The sequence below is a fragment of the Sebastes umbrosus genome, chromosome 13, assembly GCF_015220745.1.
Source record: "Sebastes umbrosus isolate fSebUmb1 chromosome 13, fSebUmb1.pri, whole genome shotgun sequence".
NCBI classification, from domain to species: Eukaryota; Metazoa; Chordata; class Actinopteri; order Perciformes; family Sebastidae; genus Sebastes; species Sebastes umbrosus.
This window is the reverse complement of record NC_051281.1, coordinates 12,489,145-12,504,302: the sequence shown is the minus strand read 5'-3', so window position 1 is coordinate 12,504,302 and position 15,158 is coordinate 12,489,145. Positions and strand designations below refer to the sequence as shown.

General features: G+C 40.3%; 1 protein-coding gene across 4 annotated transcripts in view; it reads right to left on the bottom strand.

The window, feature by feature from the left end:
• The window catches only part of vwc2l (von Willebrand factor C domain containing 2 like), a 30,766-nt gene that overhangs the window by 6,454 nt on the left and 9,154 nt on the right, over positions 1-15,158 (bottom strand). For 2 of the 4 annotated variants that reach the window (XM_037790806.1, XM_037790807.1), the window contains 2 exons: positions 14,416-14,529; positions 3,433-3,562 (listed from right to left, as the gene is read on the bottom strand). In XM_037790806.1, coding sequence (XP_037646734.1) covers positions 3,433-3,562; positions 14,416-14,529 — 244 coding nt within the window. The remainder of the gene's footprint in view (positions 1-3,432; positions 3,563-14,415; positions 14,530-15,158) is intronic. The other 2 variants (XM_037790808.1, XM_037790809.1) reach the window with 2 other exon arrangements.

Here is a 15,158-nt window from a genome sequence, read left to right as displayed (position 1 = left end):
CGATTCATGGCCAATCAAATTTAGTGAAGTCAGGAAATGTTTGTCCTGTGTCGAAACTGTCTCAGCACATCATACTTTCCCTGACTGCAGCTTAAGGAGCGAATGCTTATTAGAGCTCATTACAGTCTATTTGGCTCAAATATGATTATACCTCTTGCCTAGAGGTAAGAAATGCGTCCACACAAACTCACCTGCCACATCTAATTCACAGAAAAACTGCAGGTTGTCCATAGAATATGTCGGTCTGAATATGTTACATAACTGCAGCTCTATGGCGCCGCTACTGTATGATATGTCTGTTAAAATGACAGATAAGTAGAGGGTTTAATCACAGTGAGGAAACGCTGGTCATTTCCACACTACTTCTCATTATCATTTTCTTAATGAGAATTATATAATTACATGTATCTCCTGATAAATTTACAGTATATAATTCATGATAAAGATTAGAGCTGAATCAGTCAGACTCAATGACCGCGGTTCTCAGAGATAAGCACTCCCACTGGCTGACTATTCTGCTCTCTGTTGCTGTTTTCAGGGTGAAACACCGAGAAGCAGACAAGCTAAAAAAGCCACATCATAATAACGGGAAGATTTGAGAAAAGGCTGGCAGCCATGAGCATTGATTTGGTGATTTTCTGGTCAAAAAGACATCCGCACATCAAGGTTGTAACTAGAATACATTTAGTTGGAAAGTTTTTTTAGATTTAGCTGATTTATAGTTGGGATATGCCTTAGGCCTAAATAGAAATATAGTTATTGATCCTGTTGAAATATGTTCCCTAATTCACCACATTTAGCCTAACAAGTTACAAGACTTATTTTAACCTCCAAATCAACCAATTCAATAATTAATTGGAGTTAATTAAACCTCAATAAAAATTTCAACGCCTAGCAATTGGGGCAGCCCTTGAGCAATTCTGATTGGTTTTGAAATTTAAACAACCTAAAATCTTTTCTTTAACTATCTCCGAATCAGCCAGACCTTTCACCTGTGTGCTGGAACAATGCTGATGCAGTGTGGTGATACTATTTCTGAACCTCCTACGCAGCAGTTTTTTGTCTGCAGATGCAACAGCCCCTTCAAACACGACACTGTCTAATGAGTAACTCAGCAGATGTACAGTAATCCATATACAGTATGCTTCTTCGTCTCTGGAGCTATAGACAGTCACGTCAAATTTGGTGAAATGAGCACAATCTCTAAAACACACATATTGTGTTTATGGGTTCCTCCACCATGAGAGGATGATGTGAAGCTAGACACTGTACTTTTTCTTTTTTTAAAGTTAACTGTTGTCAAAACTTTTTCTGCTTTTAATGTGTCCAATACTTCTATTCTCCAATCTATTCGCAGAAATGTAATATAATATTCATAACTATGTTTTCATTAGTGTATAATCACCTGAAACTAAGAATCGTTGTGTTTTCGTTAGCTTAGAATGAGCCCTTCATATCTACATAGCGAGCGGGTCCTCTTCACGGAGTCCGCCATGTTGCTAGCCCAGAACGGACAAACCGAACACTGGCTCCAGAGAGAGCCTTTCATGTTTTTACGTTACTTGAAGGCCACTGTAGTTCTATCACACGCTTGTGAAACCGCGGTAAAGTGAGCCTGCAGACTGCGAAACCGTGGTACCCAGCTTCTGTCTGACTTCCGTTGCTCCTAAAGTAGTGTTATTATGGTATGGATGGCCTCTGAGCGAGGCGAACAGCGTTACCACGGTTTTGCACTCGGCGGCTCACATTACCGCAGTCTTTGAAATGGAAGCGTGAGCGGAGGGGTACTCAGTTGGTTGCAATCTGCAACCACACCACTAGATGCCGCCAAGGGTAAACAGAGGTGTAATTAATAACATTATTTATGGCCATATTCCGTTAAGGTGTGCCAGGGCCCTGGTATTGTGCATGCTGGCTCACTGGAGTGGCTGTGACACACTAAATATAATGGGACCATGATTCTTTTTATCAATTAACACCTGTGTTTACCTGCAATGACACGTCAGAAATGGCTGCTGTGAAAGCGGCCTCTCGGTCTGGGGTTAAACAGACACCACAATCATCGCACTAAACTATGAACTGTTGCTATTCATGTCTGTGTCTTATAATCGTCTCCCTTGTGAGAAAAACACATTGACATTTCGAAAGGGTCGTGCTCATTTCACATAATGATTTGAAACAAACCGCTTGCAGCAGGTAACTAAAAGACAAATGTGTGACTGTCTTCCGCTGATTGCATGTCTAACCGGAGCACATAAGTGGATGTCTTCCTTTCACAGCCACCCCTGTCCCTTGGCCAAAAAATGAGCGCTAAACAGCAGTCTTCATTGTCCTCTCCCCAAAGCCCTCAGCTCCCATAGAGATTTAACTGGCTGCCAGAGCCTGACCAGGCACCCCTGGGGAGCCTAGAAACGACAGGCCTACCCTGAAATGCCAAGGGTGTCACTGTGTCCTGTCAGCCTGGATTAGCTCTCTTCTAGCAGCTTCTGCAGCCTTGTTACTGTGGGTGTTTGTGTGTGTATGTATGTGTGTTGAAATAAAAGAGAGAAAGCAAGGAGGAAATGAGAGAAAGTGTGAAAGAAAATGTGGTGGCGAAATAGCCATTTAGCATCCGCCTCAAACAAAGTTCCTCTCATCACATTTATAGGTCAACTGTTGCTTGAAAGAAAAGAAATATATATTTCAGGATGTTTATTTCGCAGGAATACCTGTGAGCAATTTCTCTATTTTTGGCGTTTTGGCGGCGCTCAACATAATGAGAAGACTGAATAGCGAGTAATCATGAGAGTAGATCTTATTGTTTATCAGGTTTGAGTTAAGGAAAACTTTCTTTGGCAGCTCTGAAGCTTACATTTGAGTCGTGCAAAATGACGACAAAATAGGGAATGCAACATTGCGTTGTGGCTGCATTTAATATTACCCACAGGCCCTCTTTGCTGTTGAGCATTCCAGCCAGGATCACAAAGCAGGCGAACAGTTACTGTACTTTAAAGTCATAAAGCTCCATCTGTCCCTCAGGATTGGTGCTGGCAAATGGAAATCTCCCACTTCGCCTTGTAAATAGCCAATGAACCATTGGAATCCTATAATTCTAATTTAGGGATTGGCTGTGTGTGACAAGGGCGTCGGGGCACTGGGAGATAAAAGGCTCTCCGAGGACCCATTAGTCCCTCCTACCATGCCTTTAATCAATGGGCTAATGTTTACTCTGCTTAGTGTGTCATTTATAATTAAAACTAGTACTGCTCATTAGTGTCCACGGGGCCCAAGGTAATAATTTTAATTCATAAAACATCAATTACATCCTCATCCTCTAAAGGCGCGGCCATCAAATGGCGATACCGCAGATAAACCCGCCACCATCGGTTTAATGAAAATTTAATGACTTGTGAGGAGTGTGTGCGTTGAATTGCAGAGGAGACGAGTGTTTACCGTTTTTACAGATGGGGCAGCATTGCTCCGGCTCATACACAGGGTTGACACACTCTGGGACGGCGCAGTCGGACACCACACAGTGCACCTCATTATTTGGTTCGCAGCGGCACCATTCACAGGGTGACGGCTGTGGGCAGAAAAATCTGGGTTAGATGATTCAGTAGGTTTCACCTTTAACAGTGTGTGTGCTCTCTACATGATGACTGGTCAGTTGAATAAACAGCCTGCTCCTGTGCTGATATTTCCCAATTAAAAATCCTCCTATTACATGCATCTCACACTGTCCTCATAAACAAAGAAACAAGTTAATAAATTATTCACAAGGCCAGTTTCATTAGGCTTCTTAACAAACACAGCCTGTAGCTGACTTTGAATAAAAACCACCAGAAAAATAAGGGAGTCTATAAAGTAGTGTTGATGATATTTAGTATTTTGCTGCATTCTGCTGCAGCCTGCCTCGGGAAACAGTTGAGAGGCTTATCTTCCCACCTCTGCAACATGTAAATCAGTGCTGTGCAGCTCTCTGTGCCGCTGCTGCTGCCTCTTACTCGACTCTATCTTTACGAAGTCTCTTGACCGGAAAATGAACTGTAATGCAATTACATGGAGTGGAAAAATACAAACCGTTTCCAAATCACAAAAGGTCAGCGATTCATCATATTAGATTTTTCTTTCGGCTCATCACAGTGAACAGTCTTTTGAAGGCATGTCTGCTCTGGGTCTGCTTTATCAGCAACTCTAGCTTTAAAGGGTACTAATGTTTCAGATTTGATAACCCTTTTGCAGTTCACATTTGATAAACTATATTATTTTGTGGAGAGCAGCAACTGAAACCAAAGAAAATGGTTCAGATGAGTCATAATAAACTGGATGAGCTATCCATTTGAGGTCCACAAATTTCAGTCAATACTTTAATGCATGTCAGTTAATATTCGTTTTTGTACAGATTAAGCAAACAAGATACAACCAGCCACGTAGCTGTGGGTGGGCCTATGGGCCTGGGTCCACGGTGGGCACCTTATTATGACTTGAGGCCCCGGGGCTACGGACGTTTTGGAGGCCCTCCTGTACCTTCACAATATACCACAGCAACTTTAATTCAGAACCTGCCGTCAATGGATGGCGACAATTATTAAGAGAGCCCTCCTAATCAGTAAACAGAATATGAAAGTCATCATGAAAAGATAATACGTCCACACAAAGCTAGGTTACTGAGCCAAGTCCTGTGTGCACAGTGGCAACACAAGAAGATCAGTCATTTCAATTAAAAACCCACAAACATCACAGGCAAAGAACTGGTATAAATTTGGGGTGGTTTTTTTTTGGGGAAATTCAAAGGTTTTTGGCCTAAAACTACGCAATTTTACATAATTTTGGACGTTTTTTATTACTATAGATCATGCCCAAAAAGCGTAAAAACAAACCTCGCTATAAAAAATATTTTATTATTTACACAAACCACATTCTTCGATGGAACATTTAAAGGTACAGTGTGTATGATTTGGCGTCATCTAGTGGTTTGGTTGCAGATCGCAACTGAGTACCCCTCAGCTCACTCCTCCCTTTCCAAGACTGCCGCCGTGTGCAAAACCATGGTAACGCTGTTTGCCTAGGAGCAACAGGTGGTACCACGGTTTTGCTCTCTGTGGCTCACGACATGTCGAAGAAATATGGTGGCCTTCAAGTAATGTAAAAACACAAATGGCTCTCTATAGAGCCAGTGTTTGGTTTGTTTGTTCCGGGCTACTGTAGAAACATAGCGGAGCAACATGTATGTAGATATGAAGGACTCATTTTAAGCTAACGAAAACACCACAATTCTTAGTTTCAGGTGATTATACACTAATGAAAACAAAGCTAATATATCCCCCAAAATATTACACACTGCTCCTTTAATTCTTCTGGCAACATTTGCCATGTACAATGTCCAGACCCCCTACCTGCCCATTTTAAACCTCTCTCTGCTGGAACACACCTGAACCAGCTGTTGATGCTCAGCCCTGATCCAACAGTAAAGGGATGCTGAGATGCATCATCTGGTGCATTCAAAACATAACATTAAGTACTGTTGTTATGTTATTGATTTATTTTCCACTGCTTTGAGAAACACAATAAATTAACATTTAGGCCTATAAATATGAGTTGCTCTTGTACTTATTCGCTAACTGCCTGCAGTTTATTTGGCACTCAGTCAGTGTGATGAATATCGTTTTCACACCCGTCCCCGTGCCGAGCGTGATAGGTCAGATTTTTTGTAAGTGGCAGTGAACATCACAAATGCTCTTCCTCTCTCAATCAGTACAGCTGGTGTCTCTGATTACATGTGGTGAAGGCAGCTGTTGAAAACACCAACAGAATTTGACTTTATCAATTTTAAATAAACACTCTTTGTTTATTATCTGCATCAGCCAGTTACATAAAAGTTACCATACGAGCACACGGATGCATTCGGCTGAAAATCACCAGGTAACTTGTTAAACCAAAACACCTGAGCATTGAGGAACAGAAGCCTGAGGAGCAGGAGGAAGAAGTTCAGCCATCATTCTCAACCAAGACATTTACTGTTGCACCAGTTCCTCCTCAACAAGTGCCAGGTAATAAACCCCTCGTCACCGTACCCATAACAAGCTGTAGGCCTGCTGGTGAAAGACTCTTTTCAGTCAGTTGGATAAAAACTGGCATCAGGGCATCATAACAGACTGAACTCTTTGTCCCTGCTCTCCTTTGAAAGAGGCTATGATGAAATAATTTCAGTGTTTAAACACCGAGCCCCGCCGTCTCCAGCTAATCATCAAAAGTAACATAATTGACTATTATTATATGTAAATTTGGATGTTATGCTGATGATGCTGCCATCTGTGTGTGTGAATATGTGGCCACCGTGCGAGGCCAGGTTAAAGTGTATTTTTAACATTAATTCAGGTGCTCTATTCATAATGCTTGATCCATGATGCTGTTGCTCTGTCAGCTGTGTGTGTGAATAATGTGGCCACCGTACCAGGCTATGTCATGCTGTTAATGTTTTATCTTGTTGGATCAGAATCAGATTGATTGTCCAGGTATGTGTATAGTCCTACACACATACTACCAGGAATTTGACTCTGGTTCTTTTGCTCTCATTGTACATACAGAAATAGAAATGCATCTAAAAACAAGGTCAACAAAGCTGAACAAGGAACAACATACACTGTGTCAGGCTGTTTCTGTAAATTGTAATAATAATACAGTATAGTGCAATGGTGTAGAGTGCAAATATGCTGGAATAAATATTGAATGAATGAAGGTAACAGGTTGCTTTATATACACAGAGTAAGTGGATATGTACAGTGTGCATGTATACATGTCAGGTGCCTGTAACATGATGATGATGATGATGTCTAAGGCTTGTATGATTAAACTGTGGTGCATTCAGGCTAGTAGCTATTTGTAAGGCCTATATTGGTTAACATATGTGTTTCAGAATCAAGTACGCTATACGTTTGGTCTTGGATGGACCTGATTTTCTCTGTGCCCACCCACACTGTGATTTCTGCCTATATGCCACTGAGCTTTAGAGTTGCGGATTTTGTTAGCTTGTGTCAGAGCCAGGCGAGCTGTTTCCCCCTTGTTATCCAGTCTTTATGCTAAGCTAAACTAGCCAGTTGCTGTCTCCAGCTACGTAGTTACTGCCAAGAGAGTGGTATCAAACTTCTCATCCATCTCTTGGCATGAAAGTGACTATGTCTACTTCCCAAAATTGTATTCTTTTTATTATTCCTCTAAATGCTGGATGTTGTACTGTGGAAGTAATGATTTTTGTCATTATGCCATCAACTATCCCAAAACTGCATTAGTTCCAGACAGTTTGCTATATTTCCATCTACAATTGAATTGTAGCAGCAACAACAACAACAACAACATTTCCACTGTTCAGTTTTGTGTATAGAGAAAAGTGAAAGGGCTGTGGTAATACCGAGTGCTTCAATGTGACTTTTATCAGCCAATTTTGCCAGGATGCATTAAGGGACACAAAGTGGGAAGTGGCCAGCTTGTATTTTTATTAGTATTTATGGCAGTCTGGATGCACTGCAGCCACAAATGGAATATGAGCAACATTAAAAGATGGAGAGGAGGGGCAGTAGAAAGGAAAATAAAACCCATTCTCTGATTGTGACCATAATTCCTCAACTTATATCTATCTACTGTATATTTAGAATTAGATCTAGGAGCAGAGACAATTCAGACGTTAACCTAAGACTGTTTCATCTCCTACCATTCCCTCCTTGTTGTGTAGAAAATGTATCTCAGCTGTAACAGATATACTTCCTGATATGTCAGACAACTGTCCGGTGGGATTAAAAGTAAGGATGTGAAACTATCTTTCAGATATGATGTTTATAAAGGGTCAGAAAAAGTCAGACTCCTTCCAAGGAAACAGTGACTGCATTTATGTTCGGAAATGTCTGTAACTTGTAAGTGACCTAAAACCCAGTATTCTCTGCTTTAAAATCTTCACACTCTTAATGATGATAGATTTCATCTGCTCATTCGTTGCGCCTGTTGCATATTTTAGATCTGCCGCTCCCTGGTGTAAAACACACCATTCATTTTCTAGTGTATAGCTGCATGGAAATAATAAAAGCTCTTAAGAAACACACATATAGATGGGACCTGAACATCTATAGCTCTCCCCTCATTAGAAATTCCTGTCAGAAATCCCTCTCATATCTCACCCACACAAGGAGTTGACACCAGCGCGCTCATGTAAATAAACCGCGGCAAAAATATTTATCTTTCTCCGAGTTAAACATCCTTACAGTTATCTTCTCCTCTGTCAGTTGGAGCGCTCACACAGAAATGTAGCAATTACACAGCAAGATGTTGTCTCATACATATGGAGGACGGACTACATTTTTGCCAACCTGACAGACATAATCTGTGGGGGCTGGCAAGGTGGGATTCGGGGTCAGTGTTCAGCAGTGGAGCATATGCTGTGTCTGACACGTACAATCTCGATTCAAGATGTCATGGCTGCGTTTCAGGTTTCTGATTCTGCGTGTGTCTCTATATAATATATATTTTGCTTCGTCTTGGCACTAGTGTTTGAACATATAAAGCTCACTTAGCTCCATGAGCTTTCTGGGTTGAGTGAAGATGAGGTACCTTAACCTTGGGCAACATATACAAACAATTACACCGTACTTTAAATTGACACTGCCAGCAGCAGAAAACCAGGTTCAGTCAAGATTATGTTGGGTAATAATAAACATGTCTCGCCAGGGAATTGAAGCAACAGCAGTTTGCAATAATGAGCTTCACAATGTGAGTTTAAATGGAAATTCAATCCCACTTAAGGTGTTTACATGCACGCTGATATGCCTTTTATGATTTTGTAAAATCGTGGTTGGTGTTTTTTGCATGTAAACATCCTGGTTTCAGCAACCTGGATTGAATTGTGTAGTTATTAGTCAATGAAACACAGACATGGGATAGATCCTAAGATCTTCCCAAAGTTTGACCATAAGGAGGAGACCAGACGGCAACCTCCGGGGTCTGAAAAGTGAAGCCAATGCTTAAGTGCCTTAAACTTGCATTCTCTCTAATAGGCAGCATGGGGCGACTCCTTTGTTTGCAAAAAGAAGTCCTCTGGTTGCAAATGGAGTCTGATTGTACAGACGTCTTTGTGAAAATGACCCTACTTCTCACTTGATTTATTACGTCTGTAAACATTGTAAACATGAGTTTATGGTCTCAAACGCTAGTTTCACGTCTTTTTCAATACAGCATGATGTTCATTTAGTAAATTATGGTCCCATTTAGAGTCAAATAGACCATAAAGCAGGGTATGCTTTAGGGCGTGGCTACCTTGTGATTGTAAAGTCGCTACCATGGCGTTTTCCAGTCTGGGAGTTGTCCGTGTTTTTGTCTTACAACTTTAACCCTTTCACAGTATGTTTTCAGTTCATGAAAGTTAATTATAACCTTTTTGTTTGCCTAAAAATGTCTTATTCAGCGTTCGATTGTACTTGGCTCCACCCTCTCATGTCACTTCTGGTTGCAAAAAACCAAGATGGCGACGGCCTAAATGCCGAACTCAAGGCAAAGAGTATAGAAGCAAAGAGGCGAAACTCTGGTGCTTTTTTGACAACAGCCACCATTTTCAACTGAAAGCGCTTATTATATTTATAATATTTTATTGTTCAACACAGGCCATTTCGGTAGATTATGAAAATAGGATAGAAAAATTTTGGTTTACTTTTGTATGACACTTTTAGGTGTTTTACTGGCATCCAGTAGTCGCTTTCAGTCCAAAATGGCGGAAGTATAGCTCTGCTGATGTTGCAATGGAACGAACAATTGATTTTCACTTCTTGGCAGTATACGTCTTTGCTCAAAGCTTCAAAACTGCAGTCCACAAACCAATAGGTGATGTCACCGTGACCTGCTTTACACCTGCAGACCTTTGATTGACGTGCAGAACCAATGCTACTTTATTTCCATCCCTAATGAAAAAATGCAAAAAAAAGGAGGTGCTTAAGGAACTACATGGTGTTTGATGGTCACATCTGGTTCATGTATGTGAAACACTTTCTGAAGAGAAAGTGATCGCCTGACAAGAAAGTCTGGAACTCCTAACGTAGAAGATAAACTGTATTGTTGCTCTCGTCCTTTATTACTGCTGATAAGATGGAGAAACTAAACCCAGAATACAGCAGAGTCCTTGCAGCCAGAAACAAAAATGGGCTCATTCTTAAAAGCCGAATGAGCTCAGCGGGTACAGAAATGAGAGCGACTGGATGTGGAGGAGCCAAACACACCTATATTGACGCAGGCATACAGAAACCTGGATTTTGTTCAATAATATATAAGAGGATAAGAATAACCAGGTTTCTCATGTGAATTTCATATCCCGAATATGGTCAATGCCAGAAAAACCAGGATACTAGTGTCCATGGAAACTTGACCTTCATAACAAAAGCAGCTATGAACAGGATCAACGCATAAAATCATGCATCTAAGAGTTATTACTTCTTTTGATAATAAAAGCAACAGGCTAACAACATTCCTCTCCTTAACATAGCCTTTACTTAGCAGTGGAAGAGTGATTACATGTTAGTTTAAAGTATCTAATTATGGGTAAAAGCACAGCCCAATCATGAATTCACTCCAGGAGCGGGACAATTAGTTAAGTGGATGGTAAGGATCCAGCTTACACCAATTTTGATTAATATTTGATCAGCTGCCAAACATACAGCAAGGAAATGACTGTAAAACATTTAACAATGGGAACAATTAAACACAGTTTCACTGGAGTCTGCATCTGGCACAGATACAGTTTCCCTTTTCCCCCATAAGGCTTATTACTATCTTCAGAGGATAGAGAAGAAGACGATTAGACATCATGTAGTAGTCCTTAAAGTACACAGTTAGTGATTCATGACTAAATCTGCTGAAGCTTTCATTTGTTTTTCCTCTCAAATGTATCGTCTGGAAGAGTTGCTGCTGGTAAATTGTAGGGATGCAATGGAATTAAACTCTGCATAAGATTTAACATGTATTTTTCATGTGATTTGAGGCGATGCAATCAATATTTTTTCAAAATGAATGTGAGCCAGAAACAAATAAGACTTAGACTTATTGTTTATGGTTCACATACATTTTTATTACTGAATGCAATGTTGAGCGTTTTCTCATCCAAAGGGTTTTTTTGATCTCACAGTTACCAAGTGGTTGAGTTTGAGTGAGAAAACAGTTCATTTATTCTGAAAGATGTGGTCATTGAATGCATTTTGTGCACACAATGTGAATGCATTCTGTTTTCTAATTCAAACTCAACCATCACCAAAACTCTGTGTATTTGCACTCCATTTTGAACATGTTCACACACTATGGTAAAGACTGTTAAATTTCCGTGCAAAGCCTACACAAAATAACTATTTAAGCATGATTAATTGCATGATTGTCCATAGATAATCGAGATTAATCCCAAATTAATCCCACATTTTTTTTATCTGTTCAAAATGTACCTTAAAGGGAGATTTATCAAGTATTTAATACTCTTATCAACATGGGAGTGGACAAATATGCTTGCATTTATACAAATGTATGTATATATTTATTGTTATTGCAAATCAATTAACAACACAAAACAACGACAGATATTGTCCAGAAACCCTCACAGGTACTGCATTTAGCATAAAAACATGCTAAAATTATAATATGGCAAACTCAAGCCCAACAGGCAACAACAGCTGTCAGTGTAGTAATTATCATAAAGTTGGCATGTCTGTAAAGGGGAGACTCGTGGGTACCCATAGAACCCATGTTCATTCACATATCTGGAGGTCAGAGGTCAAGGGACCCCTTTGAAAATGGCCATGCCAGTTCTTCCTCGCCAAAATTTAGTATTATTACAGTATGTAGCGTTATTTACCCTCTTTCTTGACAAGCTAGACATAGTTGGTACCAATTGATTCCTTAGGTTTTATAGTTTTATATGATGCCAGTATCTTCACTTTAGATTTAAAACTGAGCCCGCTACAACCTAAAAAGGCGCAAGTTGCATTAATGCGTTACAGAAATTAGTGGTGTTATAAACAAATTTGCGATAACACATTATTGTCGTGTCAATTTTCACAGCCCTAAAATTAACACAACTACTATTACTGTAAATAAGACTAGAATTTGCATCTAGAAATAAAAAAAAAAGTCCTAATTGTGACATACAACACTGAGCACGTCTTTTCATTCCTTGATGACCTCTAGACTTGTGAGGACAAGAGACGACGGAAGGTGTGATGTGGATGAGAACTGTTGACCAAATGTAGAAGACGGGGTTGACGAGCACTGTACAAGTATGTATAGTAAATATTTTGTATTGCAATACTTTCATTTTGTGCACAATATACTTCAAAGACAATAGTGATACATATTGTAATGCTGCATGTTGTTTTGTAGGTCATTTTGTATTGGGTGACAAAGTGTTACTGTTGGGAGACAAATGTCAGTTGATCCTGACAGCGGTGGAAAAAGTACTCAGATCTTTTACTCAAGTAAAAGCCACAATGAATAAATGCTCTGTTACAAGTGAATGTCATGCAAAATCTTACTTAAGTACAAATACACAAGTATTAGCAACAAATTGTACTGTACTAAAAGTAAAAATACTCACTATGTGAAATGGCTGCATTCAAAGTGTTAGATTTATTCTGTTATTGGTATGTATTCATTACCGTCTATGCAACATGTGAATGTCAAGGTAGAGCTAATAATGTTGGGTAGTTTCGTCTATAACAATGCATATTTTGTAAATGGATTACATGTTTGGCGTATGAAATCTTCATCTGGAATGTAACCAGTATCTATAGCTGTCAGATAAAAGTAGTGGTGTAAAAATATATTTCAATATTTTCCTCCGAAATGTTGTGGAGCAAATTGTAAACTAGCATTAAATGGAAAAGTGAAGTATAAGTCAAATTTGCACTTAATTAGTTGAGTAAATGTAGTTATATGAAGATATTCCACCAGTGAATCTTTGGAAGTGTATAGTGTTTTGGTTGCATTAGTGCATGTTGTTGCTGAGCTGTATGTCGGTAACGAGAAATGTCAGTAGTCCTAATTCACTACCACAATTTGCCTTTTAAAAAGAAATAGTTTTTTAACAAGTATGTTAAAACGGTCATTTGAAAAAGTAAACTATGCAACCCATGACACATTGTAGATTCCTTCAATGTATTCAGCTGCGCCCGGTGCTTTCAGTCCTTTTGTGTGAGGTCTACCGTGAAGAGGATCAGTCATGCCTTAGCCCAGACTCACAAAGGAAAATGGAGCACCAGCACCGAACTTAGACGTGCTGCCAGATGTTGTGGTGAAGAAAAGTCTCCTGTTGGCCCCGTCATTTTGGCTGGGCATTAGAGTGAATCAGATGCCATGCTTTTCATTCCCACTCTGAGACAAATGGAGACGGGGCAGGGAAGCAATGAATAGTCAAATAACCTTCAGCGGGGCGAATGGTAATGTAAAATACTTTGAGGCTGGACAACAGGGTCACAGGATTCTCACCCATGCGGTTAATAGGAGCGATGGGAAATGGTTGACAGTCAAACTGCATGCTACTGTTGTCCAAGTCAAAAGAAATATTTCACCGGTGGTCAGGGAATACAGAGAGAGAGAGGAGGACTTGTGGATGCTGAAAAACATCTTTGATACAGGGGTAATTTAAGTGCAAGGAAGTTCAAACCAGGAAAAACTTGTTTGAAAATTCTTTGTGGCCTAATTGTTTTCACGTCATAATTTCTTGTAATTAGGGCCCTTGTTGCCTCTGGCAAATTGGATAGGAAAACCTATTTGAGCAATCATTTTTACAGCTTCTATGGCTGTTTTGTCTCATAGGTGTCAGTGCTGAAAAGCAGAGTCACTAATTACTGTTGTGTGTGATGTGTAGGCAGCTCCACTGTGTGTGTGTGTGTGTGTGTGTGTGCGTGCTGTTTTAAATTCACTGTTGTGATTGTCTGCACGTGCTTTCACAGCACGTTTCTATAATTACGGTACATCGAGTTCTGCAAAGACTTTTGTTGTATTGAGAGAACAATTTGAAAGTCAGGAGAAAAAGACAAATCACAAAATGAAAAATGAAATTGCCTCAATATTTAAGCCCTAGTCTGTCGGAGAACTGCGCTGCACTGGACAGATTAGTACCTGTCTCATGGGGAATTAAGGGAAGGTGAGAAGAAAGGAAGTATTAAGGCTGCAGATTTTAGCAGTAATATTACCAGCACATTAATCAATTAACATTACTTTCCCCTAAATGGGACATTTATCAAGATAGTCTGATGGTTGACATCTAATGTGTGTATATTTATCACTGAAAAATGTTAGAGCCCTCCCCCCTTTTCAACTCTGCATCCCTTCCCTAAAGGGATCGCAGGAAGCACGGACGGGATTGTTCACATTTGAGTTCACATCCCAGCCCTAGCCTGACGATCTGGGATCTGAACTCACCCTATATCTCCCGGTTCTTGATTGCAGCTGCGCTGGGGCCAGAGGGACGCCGGCAGCCATGCTGGGCGGACTGGTCCCTTCCTCATCTGATGGGGAACCCTGTAGGTGAAACACCTACTAAGGTTGAGTGGCATGACTCTCTCACAGGGCAACAAAACAAATGAGTAGTAAATACACCCACTGGTAGTCAATCTACACCTACAAAAATCTACATTATGTATTATATAAAATCTACATCCGTATTAAATAATATGTTGCTAAATGTAAATACTTAAAGGTGCTAAAAATGAAATTCAGAGCATTAATAGGCAGCAAGCAACTATTTGTCAACCTGAGCTAGATGGTTAAGGTTAGGCATTGACCTCGAAAAGTTAAGGTTAGGATAGGTTGTCGGGTAGCGAGAGTTTTGTATGTTTTTGCGATTTTGTTTTCGCAATTTGCGTGTTACCTTCTAGACACAACCTTTTCTGTGTGTTGTAATCCGAGCTTCTCTGTGCTTTGTTTACGTAGCCGGTCTGGCTGCGCATGCATGTGAGTCCCTGTTAGTGTGCACACTGGCTATCTAATCGCCACCGCTCACACTACGCTCATACGGCAGTTACCACTGATAACTTTGTCCCGACCCAAGGCGCCGTTGCAAAAGCGTAGCGCCCACCCTCCAGTTACCCCCCAGGTAAACACTGTTATTTCTGTCAGCAGCCCAGTCACCAGGAACAAATGTTGGCATTGGACGTTTCAGGGTC